We start from the raw sequence: 14,170 nt of genomic DNA on the forward strand, positions 1-14,170 counted from the left end.
GTTGGACTAGATGACCTCTGGAGATCTGTTCCCAACCAACTTCTCTATGATAATTAACGGTGTGATACAATGAGGAATAAATCACAAAGTTATTATACATATTCTTAGAATCATAGTACATATATCATATTCTATCACACACATTATATAATACAATAACTTTGTGGCTGGGTCCTATCACACCTTGAATTGAACATGTGGCTAGTGGTCCTACCTCAAGCCCAAGGGAGCCTGTCAAGACCAGAGGCTGAGACCCTCACCCCACTTTCGGGACCCCCAATCCAGTGTAGTGCAGGGAGTCAAACTTGCTACTAGCCAGTGTAGGGGGAGCCTAGGATTGGGGTCCCTTTGTGTAAGCATAAAACTGCCAGTTTCTACTCCTGCAGGGTGTTGCATAGTTGGTGAGGAGGTCCCTGTGGTTAAAGCTGAGCACATTACATGGTCAGTGACAGTGGGGAGAATGCACAGAGGGAAAGTACATGTGATAAGGTATGCAGGTACGAGGGTGTTTGCATACGAGTGCAACCCTGGGTTGTGAAGGGTTAACCAGAGGGAATCGGGGCCACTCTAAGCCCAGGAGCACCAGACCCAGGGAGCTGAGGGTGAACTAGGATTTCCAACCTGCCTTGAGAGCTGGGAGGAAGGATGCAACTGCCACAGAACAAGAGAGTAGGGAGTTGGTGGGGTTGCCAACAGCCTGGAAAAATGGAAAACGGTACAATGGTCTGAACTAAGCCCCCAGGCTGCCTGGAGGGCTAGCAGGGGCGGAGAGTGGGGGAAAGTTGCTGCAACAGTGAGGGCCATTTTGTCCGGTGGCAGCGTGGATGGAGCAGGGGAGAGGTCTTGTTCCAAGAACCGTTGAAAGACGCCCAGGGAGGTTGTGAAGGAGCCTTGCCTGAGTGCAGCTGGGAAAAGGATAGACTTCCCAACAAAGGAGACCTAAAACGGAAAGAGAAATTGATGACTGCTACAGAACCAGACCTGAGTTGTTCCTGAAAGGCTGCAGACATCAGTGTGATCGTGTGGGGCTGTTAAAGTCCTTGTGCCATCTGGGACATCCTGAAGTGTCCTTAAACCCTAACCCCACACAGTCTCATGTAATGTTACACTGTTAAAAAGGGTATTGCTTCCTGGTTTCCATGCTGGGTTCCATGTTGCTGTTCTAATGCCTACAGGTGTGAATAAATCAGTCTCATTTATACCCTCCTGCTAAATTGATGTACTAAATCACCACAGCCACACACCCATGCCTCCTCCAGGGTGAGGGGGTTACAGTTTTAGGAAAATGCCCAATAGTAAGTAATTGATTCTAGAAGTAGTCTGTAAGTTGCCTGTGGTAGTAGTAAAAATAATGAATAGGCAGGAATTGAGCTATAAAAATGGGAACAAAGGGTCATTGGACTCCTGGGTTCCTGGATTATTGAACTGCTGGACTATGCCCCCAAATGTCCCAGCAAGACCCTGGACTGTCTGATCAACAGGATAAGGAGCAAGACTTACCAGCAAGGGTAACTAGTGCATTTCTGAGAATAAGGTTGTGTGCTGTCTACCCTTATGTGAGTGGAGGGGAAACTCCTGTCTTGAGCGATCTTGGGGATAGCTCTATCAAGCCTTAGTCAGTGCAGATATAGTTCGGGATCTTCTGGAAGGGCTAGACATTTTTAAATCTGCAGGTCCAGATGCCCTCCACCCAAGGGTGTTGAGGGAGCTGGCAGGGGTCATCGCAGAGCCTTTGGCCCGGCTGTGTGAGCATTCATGGTCACCTGGCTGGGTGCCGGGGGATTGGAAACTGGCTAATGTGGTCTCTATTTTTAAGAAAGGGAGGAAGGAGAACCCAAGTCATTATAGGCCTGTGAGCCTCACCTCGGTGCTCGGGAAGCTCTTGGAGAGGATCATCAAGGAGCATATCTGTGCGGGGCTTGCAGGGGAGATCATGCTCAGGGGCAATCAGCATGGGTTCACCAAAGGCAGGTCCTGCCAGACCAACCTGATTGCCTTTTACTACCAAGTAACTAAATCCTTGGATGATGGTGTCACTGTGGACATAGTCTTTCTAGACTTTAAGAAGCCCTTTGACACTGTGTCTCACCCCATCCTCATCAATAAATTAAGTGACTGCGGCATTGATGCCTCCACAGTTGGATGGGTAAGAAATTGGCTGATGGGGTGCACCCAGAAAGTAGTGGTGGATGGGTTGTACTCAACCTGGTGAGATGTGAGCAGTGGGGTACCCCAGGGCTTGGTCCTCAGGCCCGCACTGTTTAACATCAGCGACTTGGACGAGGGGGTGGAAAGCACGCTGTCCAAGTTTGCTGATGACAGTAAGATGTGGGGCGAGGTGGACACACTTGAAGGGAGAGAGAGGCTGCAAATAGACTACAAAAGTGGGCAGATGAGAATAGGATGGGGTTCAACATAGACAAATGCAGGGTGCTGCATCTTGGGAGAAGGAATCCACAGCATACAGACAGGCTGGGGAGTTCCCTTCTTGAAAGCACAGAGGCAGAAAGGGATCTTGGAGTCACTATTGACTCCAAGATGAACATGAGCCGCCAATGCCAGACTGCAGCCAGCAAGGCCAGCAATACTTTGTCATGCATCCAAAGCTGCATCTCAAGCCAGTCCAGAGAGGTGATACTCCCCCTCTATGCGACTTTGGTCAGGCTGCAGTTGGAGTACTGCGTCCAGTACTGGGCGCCACACTTGAAAAGGAACGTGGCCAGCCTGGAGAGGGTTCAGAGGAGGACCACTCACTTGGTGAGAGGTCAGCAGGACAGGTCCTACGAGGAGAGACTGAAGGACCTGAATCTGTTCAGCCTCAGCAAGAGGCGGCTGAGGGGGGACCTGGTGGCTGCCTACAAGCTCATCAAGGGGGATCAACAGCAAATAGGAAGAGCTCTTTTCTCCCCAGCACCACCTGGGGTGACAAGGAACAATGGTAATAAGCTGATGAAGAATAGGTTTAGGTTGGAGATCAGAAGGCAATATTTTACAGTTAGGGTGGCCAAAATCTGGAACCAGCTTCCCAGGGAAGTGGTCCTCTCTTCTACCTTGGGCATATTCAAGAGGAGGTTGGATGATCACCTGTCTGGGGTCTTGTGAACCCAGCATTCATTCCTGCCTGTGGCAGGAGGCCAGGCTAGATGATCTGTTCAGGTCCCTCCTGACTCTAGCTACTATGAAACTATGAGTGCTTTTTTTAAGTGTACCTCGCTGATTCCTGGATCCAAGGGTGTGGGGTAACATCTGCACTGACCGTATAGCAGGATGGGATCTGATGGGTCATTCCCCACAATCACATCTCCTGCCATGCACATGAGGCCTGGCAGGAACCACGATTGTGTGGGGATCCCCCTTCAGATCCCACCAGACCTTGACTTCAGTATCTGTCAGGGCCTACATTCTGTACCACAGAAGTGTAGTCAAACAGAAGTGAGAGCTAAGGGCTGGCATTTTCTGAGGGATAAAACCCTGACTCCCAGTTCTCCCTGCCTTGGGGTGTAATCGCTGCATTAGACACGTTCACCAGTATATTCTCTTGCTATTACTTAACACCTTGTAGGCATGGTGCCCTCTGCTTTTTGAATAAGCCAGATCCATAACGTGGCTCCCTGAGGTGCTTCCTGAGTGACCCTGAGCTCCTCAGATGCCTTTGGGTCAGCATCAATAAAAACATGCAAAATAAGAATTTTCTTACTTTAAAAGGAACCAAGTTCTTAACATGAAAGAAAAATCGGGAACAAAAATGGAGTGTGAGGGCAAAAATTCAAACATGGACAATGAGAAGGAGAACTGGGAATGTTCTGCCTTTGGGTGGGGAGAGGGAATGGCTGAAGAAACTTTAAATCCCCCAAAGCCTTCCACTTTCACAACTTCCAAAGGCAGCTTTAGTTTAAAAATGTCTTTGTGCAGGGGAGAGGAAAGGAGGGGAATGTGTCTGAAAAACCAGCACTGCAAGCATGTAAAATAAGCAAGAGAAAGGGGGATGCATAAAGGGGTGGGGACCAGAACTGGACACAGGATTCAAGGTGCAGACACACTAAGGATTTGTAGAGGGGCATGATGATACTTTCAGTTTTGTTAACAATTCACTTCTTAATAATTAATTACATTTTGTTTACCTTTTCACAGCTACAGAGCACTGAAATGTTTTTAGTGAACTGTCCACAGTGACTGTCAGATCTCTTCTGTGTGGTAACAGCTACTGTAGAGCCCATCCTAGCATAGGCAGAGTTTGGGTTATTTTTGCCCAGATGCATCACCTTACATTTATCTACACTGAATTTCAGACACCATTTAGTTACCCATTTGCTCAATCATGCCAGATCATTCTGTAGTTCCTCACAGCCCATCTTGGTCTTTACCACTTTGAGTAATTTTGTGTCAGCAGTGAATTTGGCCACCTTGCTACTGGCCCCCTTTTCCAGATCATCTATGAATATGTTAAACAGCACTGGTCCTGACACAGATCCCTGAGGGAACCCTGCTGTTTACTTCTTTCCATCCTGAAACCTGACCAGTTATACTTACGCTTTTTCTTTCTAACTTTAAACCAGTTTCTAATCCGTGAGTGGATTTTCCCTGTAATCCCGTGACAACCTTAGTTAAGAGGCTCTGATGTGAGTCTTTGTCAGAAGCTTTTTGGAAGTCCAGATATACTATGTCAGCTGGATCACCCTGATCCACCTGCTTACTGGCTCCCTTAAAGACCTCTAGTAGATTGGCAAGGCATGATTTCCTGTTGAAATAGCCGTGTTGATTCTGTCCCAGAAAATTATGTTCATCCATGTGCTGAACAATTCTTTTTTATTATTATTATTTCTACCGGTTTTCAAGGAACAGGAGTTAGGTTCACTGGCCTGTACGTTCCTGTGTTCCCTCTAGAGCTTTCTTTAAACAGGTAGTCACATTAGCAACTCTCCAGCGCTTTGGTACAGAGGCTGTTTTTAGTGATAGGTTGTATTATGACAGGAGTTTGGCAATTTCTGATCTGAGCTCCTTCAGGACCCTAGGGTGAATGCCATCAGGTTTTGGTGATTTGCTACTGTTTAGCCAGCAATTTTCTCTGTGACCTCATCTACTAAAACTTCAATTTGGGTCAGCTCTACTGACCTGTCCCCAGAGAGAAGTGGATCTGATGGGGAACTCTCCCTAACATCTTCCATAGCAAAGACAGATGCAAAGACTGCATGTTGTGTCTTTGCAATGGCTCTGTCATCCTTTGGTGCCCCTTTTATGCCCTGCTCACCCAAAGGCCCAACTGGCAGGTACTTGGTTTCTAATATACTTGAAGAAATTTTTATTTGTTACCATTTGCATTTCAAGCAACTTTCTCCTCAGTTTCTTAGCTTCTTGTAGAGGTTTTGCATTTGTTTTGCTGGAGTTCATGCATGTTTTTAAAATTTTCCTCTTCAGGATTTGTCTTCCACCTTTTGAAAGAAGCCTTTTTTTCTGCTCATTGCCTCTACAATTCTGCCATTAAACCACACTGGCTTTCTTTTGGTCTGCTTTCCTTTTTGATTTGCTGTGTGCCTTCAATATAGCCTTCTTACATACCTCCTTAGGACTACATCAAGAATGGCCTTTCCTCTTGTAGGTGCCAGGACTAACTTCTCCAGGAAAGCAGTCTTTGATAAGTTCAAGACATTTGGTCTCTGCATCTCAGCCTGAAGTCAAATTGACCCAGTCTCCTTGTGGACAGTTGAAATTCCCTGTTTTCTGCTGTCACAGCCTCTTTCATCCTCCTTAGCATTTCTAGCTTGCTACTGCCATCCTCATCTGGGAGTTGATAGTATATTCCCAGACGTACTTTTTTTTCTATTGAAACCTGGAATTTCTATTGCCAGAGATTATATGGTCCCCCTCATCAGTTGAAAAGTCCTACTCTATTTGATTCAATGGAGTTTTTGATGTAGAGTGCAACTCAACCACCAGTACAACCTACTCTGTTGTTCCTGTATAATTTGTATCCAAAGATTTGCTAACTCCTGGCGCCTTGGTGTAGTGCCCGAAGACTGGAAGAAGGCCAGTGTGGTGCCTATCTTCAAGAAAGGGAGGAAAGTGGATCTAGCTAACTACAGGCCCATCAGCCTCACCTCTATCTCTGGGAAGGTCTTAGAAAAGATTATCAAAGAGGCCATTCCTAATAGACTGGCCAATGGCTACATCCTGAGGGATAGCCAGCACAGGTTTGTTGCGGGTAGGTCTTGCTTGACCAATCTTATTTTCTTTTATGACCAAGTGACCTATCACCCGGACAAGAGAGAGGAGATTGATGTCATATATCTTGACTTTAAAAAAGCCTTCGATCTGGTATCCCATGATCACCTCTTGTCAAAACTGGCCAACTGTGGCCTTGGGTCCACTACGATCTGCTGGCTGGGGAATTGTCTCCATGGTCAGACCCAGAGGGTGGTGGTTGACGGAAGTCAATCGTTGTGGTGCCCTGTGACTAGTGGGGTCCCCCAAGGCTCTGTCCTTGGAGCTGTATTGTTCAACATCTTCATTAATGATGTGGACTTTGGAGTCAAAAGCAGACTTGCCAAGTTCACCGATGATACCAAACTTTGAGGTAAAGCATCCACACCTGACAGGAGGGCAATCCAGGCTGACCTCGAAAGGCTCAGGAAGTGGGTGGACAAGAACCTGACGGTGTTTAACACTGAAAAATGCAAGGTCCTCCACCTTGGGAGGAAAAACCTTCAGCATCCTTATAGGCTCGGCAGTGCTATGCTGGCTAGTACTACAGATGAAAGGGACTCAGAGGTCATGATTGACCACAAGATGAACATGAGCCTTCAATGTGATGCTGAGGCTAGTAAAGTGAGCAAAACGCTGGCTTGCATCCATAGATGCTTCTCAAGCAAATCCCAGGACGTCATTCTCCCCTTGTACTCGGCCTTGGTGAGGCCGCAGCTGGAGTACTGTGTCCAGTTTTGGGCTCCACAATTCAAAAAGGATGTGGAGAAGCTTGAGAGAGTCCAAAGGAGAGCCATGCTCATTATCAGAGGTCAGGAAAACAGACCTTACGATGACAGGCTGAGAACTATAGTTTCATAGTTTCATAGTTGGTAGGATCGGAAGGGACCTAAGCAGATCATCAAGTCCAACCCCCTGCCATGGGCAGGAAAGAGTACTGGGATCAAACGACCCCGGCTAGGTGATTGTGTAGCCTCCTTTTGAAGATCCCCAGGGTAGGGGCTAGCGCCACTTCCCTAGGAAGTTGGTTCCAGTTCCTAGCCACTCTGACTGTGAAGTAGTGCCTCCTGATGTCTAGCCTGAACCTACTCTCAGCCAACTTATGGCCGTTATTCCTTGTAACTCCCATTGTCTGCTGGTCCCCCTTGGCCAGTTTGTAGCTGGCCAGCAGATCCCCTCTCAGCCATCTTTTGTGCAGGCTGAACAGGTTCAGGTCCCACACGGACTCTTCAGCCTGGAAAAGCGCAGGCTCAGGGGCGACCTGATGGCCACCTATAAGTTTATAAGGGGTGTCCACCAGGATCTGTGGGAATGTTTGTTCACCAGAGCACCCCAAGGGACAAGGTCTAATGGTTATAAACTCCTGCAAGACCATTTCAGACTGGACATAAGGAAGAATTTCTTTACTGTCTGAGCCTCCAGGGTTGGAATAGCCTGCCATCGGAGGTGGTTCAAGCACCTACTTCAAACGCCTTCAAGAGAAGATTGGATGTTTATCTTGCTGGGATCCTATGACCCCAGCTGACTTCCTGCCCCTGGAGCAGGGGGCTGGACTCTGTGATCTTCCGAGGTCCCTTCCAGCCCTCATGTCTATGAAATCTATGAAGTGTTCACTCAATCCCATCATCCAAGTTGTTAATGAAGACATTGATTAAACAATACCAAATCCAGGACAGATGCCTGGGTAGCCCCACCTGATACCTCCTCCCAGCTAGCATTGAGCCATTGGTGACTTCTTGCTGAGTGTGATGATCCAACCAGTTACGTATTCACCTTGCAAGGCTTAAAGTCACTGGGAGGTTGTGGAATCTCCACCCTTCGAGGTTTTTAAGACCCAAATAGGCCCTTGGCTGGGGTGATCTAGTTGGGGCTGCTCCTGCTTGAACAGGGGTTTGGACTAGACCTCCTCAGGTCCCTTCCAACTCTCATTTTCTATGATTCTACTTTTATCCAACCTGTGTGTCCTTAGCTTGTTAATGAGAATGTCATAAGAGATAAAAGCCTTGCCGAAGACAAGCTGCATTACAGCCACTGCTCTTCTCCCATCCATAGAGCCTGTCACCTTATCATAGAAGGGAATCAAGTTGGCCAGGCATGACTTACCACTAGGTCAGGGGTGGGCAATTATTTGGGCCAGAGGGCCACTTAAGGTGTTTCAGTGAGCTGTTGCAGGCCAGGGGGAGGTGCTGATTCAGCTTGGCATGGGGTGGGTGAGGGAGGGGGGAGGCATTGGTCCTATCCTCAACAGCCTGCACCAGATGGAGTGGGTGGGCAAGGTCTCCAGGGAGACTGACTCAGGACCCCCACAGGTAGGATACACTCAGCAGGGCTGTGATCAGAGGCCAGTGATGGTGCAGGGCCAGGGCACAAAGCAGAGCCACGATCTGCTTGTTTCCTGTCCCTGTGATGGGCACTGGTTCCATGGGCAGGGCATGTGGGGAGCGGATCGTGGCCTTTCCCCAGGCCCTGGCCCTGCACTTTCACTGCCCTGCTGTCCCAGCCCTGCCCTCCTGTATGCTGCTTCCAGCCCACCCACAGCCCCATCAAGTCCTAGGCTGGTCTCCATGGAGACCCCACCTGCCTGCCAGCTCCTGGCAGTGGGCGTGGGGCTGACTGGCAGCTGGGCAAAGTGAGCCACTGCCACCAGGGCTGCTGGGAAGCCTAGTCCAGCCAGCAGGACTGGCCGCATGTGCTACGACCCAGGCTGCCCCCACGCCTGGGCTGGGCAGGGCCCAGGGACCTGCTGCAGACCAGACAAAATCACTTGTTGGGCCAGATCTGGCCTACAGGCCACATTTTGCCCACCCCTGTTCTAGGTGAATCCATACTGCCTGTGCCTGACCATCACTTGTTCACCTCTAGGGGCTTCACAACAGATTCCTTGAGGATCTTTTCCATGATTTTTCTGGATATGGAGGTCAAGCTGACTGGTCTGTAGCTCCCCAGATCCTCCTCCTCCCTCTTCTTAAAGATGGGCCTTCTCCAGTCAGCTGGGACCTCACCTGGCCTCCATGAGCCCTCAAAGGGGATAGCCACTGCCTCTGAAATCCCCTTAGCAGGTTCCTCCAATTCCCTATGGTACATCCCATCTGGCCCTGCTGACCTGAGAGCATCCAGCTTCTCTATGGAGTCCCTAGCCTGTCCCAGAGGAGGAGAGGGTGATGGGCCAAGCCAGGCCCAAAGTGGGAGGTGAATTGTGGGGAGTGAGAGGGGTATGGGGGTGGGCAAAGGCTTGACCCCATGGTGAAGGTGAAAGGGGCTCAGAGGGAGCTGGGGAAGGGGCAGGGCTGGGGGTGCCTGAGGGGCAGAGGGAGCCTCAGCATGTGGAAGGGGCTGGGGTCCCCCTTGCCCTGTTGGGGAGCATAGGTACAGGGGCCATGCCTGGAAAGGCAGTCTCAATTGAGGGCAGCACCTCAGGCCCTGAAATAGGAAGGGAGTGAGAGGAGCTGGGAGGAACCCAGGTGTCCTGGCTCCCAAACACGCCAGACTCCCCTACCTCCCCAGTGCTGAGATAGAGCCTAGGTGTCCTGGGCCTGGCCAGCTGCAGGGTGGGGAACCCAGGTGGGGCTAGGTAGTGGGGGCTGGGATGTGTTGCCCACCCCCCCCCCAACCTGGGATCCCACTCACCCTGCCCCCACCTTGGGCTGCTCCTTGCCCTGCCTCCCAGGCTGCAGCACTGTTATCAGATGGTGCCAGGCGGGGCTGAGTCGATAACCCCGCTATCAGCTGTCCCGTGGTGCCCTCTGCGGGTGAAAGTCCAGGAGGGAGACAGCTGCACTGCACAGCCCCAGGGACTGGTCTAAGCCTGTTACCAGCATGGACATACTGGAGACGGATGCCCACCACCGCAGGAAGCTCGCTGCTGAGGTAGGCATCATGGAGAGAGGGGGAGTGCAGGTGGAACCCAGGTGTCCAGGCTCCCAGCCCCTGGCTCTGACCGCCCAGATCTCACTCCCCTCCCAGAGGAGGGATAGAGCCCAGCCCCTCCCCACCTCCAACCATATTTGTGCTGACTCAGGCCTCCTATCCTCAAGTAACCTTTCTTCTACTCCCATATCTTTCATCTATGCAGAGCAGACATAGCTAAGACCCCTTTCATAGCTTCCCAGTCCAGTGCTTGCATATTTGGGTTGGGTTCAAATCTATGCCTTCATGGTGACATCAGTACCTAAGTGGTGGCTGAATGTGGGTATCAGTAGGTTCCCGAGTTAACGCCACATCACCATGGATATGGGGCTGACTTACAGCACCACAAAGGGTGTTTTGCCCAAGGAAGCTGGAGCTGGCCCTGGCTGGCTGGTCCGCATCTCTGCCTCTGTGTTACTTGGGTCTCAAGGTTGTTGGGAGTTCAAACTACATGGGAGGAGCTCAGCAGGGGAGATCAGAGCTCAGGCCTACCTGACTCATGCCCTGGTGCTGAAAGGGTTAGTAAGGATGAGGCTTACAAGGAGCTTTCGCTTGGTTTTGTGGGAAGGACACCCAGCAGGACTGGGGGCCAAGTCAGGAGCCTGGACAGGACCCTTCCAGATGCAGGAACCTTATGGCTGTACTAGTGTAGACAGGCCCTGGTGAGGCTGGTCCCACAACCCTGCTTTCTGTCTCTCTGCCAGGCCAGGGGCCGCACTGTGCGGCTGCTCCCATTCCTGGTGTCCTGTGCGCTCTACTTTGGGCTGTGGCTGCCAGAGCCGAGCTGGCCCAGTGCTGTGACCAAGATCCTGCCGGTCCTGAGCCTGGTGCTGTTCATTTGGAGCGAAAGTAATGGGTCCTGGACGCCCTATGCCCAGGGCATCTTCTGGGGGCTGCTGTGCTCCTGTGCTGGTGACATCTGCCTGGTCTGGCCTGACCTCTTCCTGCCAGGTATAGGGCTGGGAATAAGCAAAGCCCAGGTCACAGGGAGTGGGGTGCTGTGAGTTGGGAGTGAGGGGCTGGGGGGGGCAGAGGGCTGCATATGAGGGGCACTGGCTGGGCTGGGCTAGTGTGATAAGGGCAGGGGGCTTCAGGTCAGGAGTGAGGACAGGGGGACTGTGAATTGGGAGTGATGGGCACTGGCCAGTTGAGGTGGGGCAGGGGCTGCAGGTCAGTAGTGAAGGGCAGTGACTGGACCGGGCCAGGGGCCATGGGGACCAATGAGGGTCACTATGACAGGTGTCACACTTACTCTCCCTGCAGGTGCAGGTGCCTTTGCCATTGCCCACCTCTGCTATCTGTGGGCACTGGGGCTGCGTCCCGTCCGCCCTGTTGCCTTCATGTTGACGGCTGTGGTCTGGACTGCAACCTTGGTCTGCCTGAAGCCCTGCCTGGATAGCCCAGTGCTAGGTTGTGCAGGGATCTACTCCGCCCTGCTCTTGGCCGCAGCCTGCAGGTCTCTGTCCCGTCTGCCTTCGCCTCACTGGAGCCCGTGGCTCGTGGCCTGCGGCTTCCTCCTCTTTGCCGCCTCTGATGCCATCCTGGTCTTTGACCGCTTCTGTTTGCCGCTCCCCCGGGCCCGGCTTGTGGTCATGGTCACATACTACATGGCTCAGAGCCTCATTGCAGCCTCTGTGGTGGGGGAGGCCATCCACTGGAAGGACATCTGAGGCTGGGGTCTCTCCCATGACCTATGAACCCACGCAGGATGTTGGTGACCTCTCACCAAGTGTTGACTTGGAAGTTATCTGGTTGACCTTTGACCAAGCTCTGTCCACCTCTGACACCCATGGCCCCCAAGAAAATCAACAAAATCGTGGGTTAACCCAGAAATTATTCCATTGGCCTTTACCCACCCCCCAACCCAAGCACCGCCAACCCAACAGGATGCTGTTCACCTTTGACCCCTGTGATTCCCTCCTACCCCAAGAGAGCCAACAGAGTTGCAAGTTGACCTGCAATTGATTCCCATGACCTAGGATTGACCCTATGCCAAAGCTGAGCCAGTTGGGAGAGTCATTGGTTGACCCTTATAACAGCTGACCTGGAAGTTATTCAGTTGACCTTTGACACTCCCCCTCCATGCACTGTTCACTTTTGTCCTCCATGGCTGCCAAGAGAACCAACATAGTCATGGGTTGACCTGGAAGATATTCCTGTGACCCAGGACTCTGTCTCCATGCTGACGATGAGCCAATTGGGAGGGTCACTGGTTGACATTTGACCTTCAAATCAGCTGGAAGTGATGCTGGTGAACTGTCACCTGACGTGGCCAAGGTCAGGGGTCAGACCCTCACCACCTTTGTCAAGAGGATGCCACAGTGTCCAAGCCATGACCTGGAAGCAGTTTCTTTGATGTTTGACTCTGCTCCAACAGCCCCAATAACACCTGGTTGTGGAACAACTTCTGGCCTGTGAGTGGTTCTCTTAACCCGTGTGAGCAGATACATAGGCAAACCCAGGGACTGGCCATGGCACCCCTACCTCCTCCCTGAGCTAGGATAGAACCAGGCATCCTGGCTCCCAGCACCCCATGTTTAACTCCCCAGACTACACTCCCCTACCAGAGCAAGGCTGGAACCCAGGTGTCCAGGCTCCCCACCCAGAGCAGGGCTAGACCTTGGCAGTCTGGGCTCCAAGCACTCCCTGCTCTCATACACCCACCCCTACCCAGGAGGGTGGGTTGGCACTGCAGGGAGCAGAGACTGGGTCCATGCTTTTGGGACAACACCTTGGTACGTGTTGGGTATGTGATATAGGTGTCTGAGCATGTCACTGCCAGGCCAACGGTGTCTGGGGGAGGCGGGGGGGCATCTTCTCCCAGAGGGTCTGGAGAGTGCTCAGCTCCACCTTTACCCCAAAACTAGTCCTCTGACAAGAAATTAGGGGTGCCCCACAGATAAAGCAGGAGGTCAGTGATATCACAATAACCCTATCAGACCCCCAGCCTCTCCATGGGATGGCCCCAGAAACCAGCACTTTCTTAAGACTCATGACCCCTTCATCCAAGGTCCTCACACAAGACAGGAGCCTAAAGGCCTGGTCTTCAAGAGGCCAGCGTGGAAGGGTGCTTAGACTAGGAGCTCTTGGAGTGGGAGGAAAGTGGGGGGAGGAGGTTAGAGAGAGGGATGGGGAGTGAGGGCAGTGAGAGGACAGCAGACCTGGGTTCTCTCCCAGTTTTGGTGGGGTCAGTGGGGTCTGGGAGGTTGGAACAGAGAGGGCTGGGAGCCAGGACACCTGGGTTCTCTTCCAGCTCTGGGTAGCATTGCAGTCTTGGGGGGTTAAAGCAGAGGGAGGCTGGGAACCAGGACTCCTGGGTTCTTAGTTTCAGCCCAGAAATCTTCTAAGTGTCCACAGGAGGGAGCTGTGAGCCAAAGAATGCAGAGCCCAGCTGCATGGCAGGTAGGGTAGTCTCTGCCCCTGCCTCTGTTAGTCTCTAAGGTGCAAATCTACCTGACTTCAAACTCCCAGGGCTAATGACGACCTCTCTCTGCCCCTGCCTCTACCAGCCAGAGGACCTGGCAGCCAGGACACCTGGGCTCCACCCCAGCTCTGCTGTTGCCTCTCTAGTGTGTCCGGGTTTTCCCCTATTCTCAGCGCTCCTGCTCCACAGCCCCCCGCAGTGCCCTTCTGCTGGGGGATGGGGCAATGCTGCTTCCTCAGAGCTCCCCAGCTGGCAGAGGTGAGGGTCACGGACTTCCCCCCTCTCCTGGCTCCCCTGCCCTCACACTGCTCGTCCTGTCACCCACAGGTTCCCAGGCAAAGCAGCAGATCCAAGACTGGCTGCAGCCTGGGCCGACCCCTGACTCTGAAAATGTTTCCCAGCCCCTGAGACCTGCTCTCCAAGGGAATTCAGTTCTTCTGAGCCAGGGATGGGGATTTCCCTCTATGGGACCAAAGGCCATTGCAAATACCAGGAGATCCTCACACACCAGGCCCCAGGCACAGTGCTGGTGTTGTCCCTAGAAGGGGCTGTGACTGGGAGTGAGGGGCAGCAGCAGAGCTTAAATACAGCTCAGGTGTCTGGGTTCCCTGCCCCCTTTTTTTTAACCCACCAAACTTCACT

General features: G+C 52.0%; 1 protein-coding gene across 1 annotated transcript; it reads left to right on the forward strand.

The window, feature by feature from the left end:
* The first annotated feature begins 9,574 nt into the window (after positions 1-9,574).
* On the forward strand, positions 9,575-12,508 carry TMEM86B (transmembrane protein 86B). The gene is made up of 3 exons (XM_006261917.4): positions 9,575-10,065; positions 10,809-11,055; positions 11,368-12,508. The coding sequence occupies exons 1-3, from the start codon at positions 10,015-10,017 to the stop codon at positions 11,772-11,774; spliced, it is 705 nt and encodes a 234-aa protein (XP_006261979.1). The 5' UTR covers positions 9,575-10,014; the 3' UTR covers positions 11,775-12,508.
* Positions 12,509-14,170: the final 1,662 nt, after the last annotated feature.

This window comes from Alligator mississippiensis, chromosome 5 (assembly GCF_030867095.1).
Source record: "Alligator mississippiensis isolate rAllMis1 chromosome 5, rAllMis1, whole genome shotgun sequence".
In the NCBI taxonomy this organism is placed as follows: domain Eukaryota; kingdom Metazoa; phylum Chordata; order Crocodylia; family Alligatoridae; genus Alligator; species Alligator mississippiensis.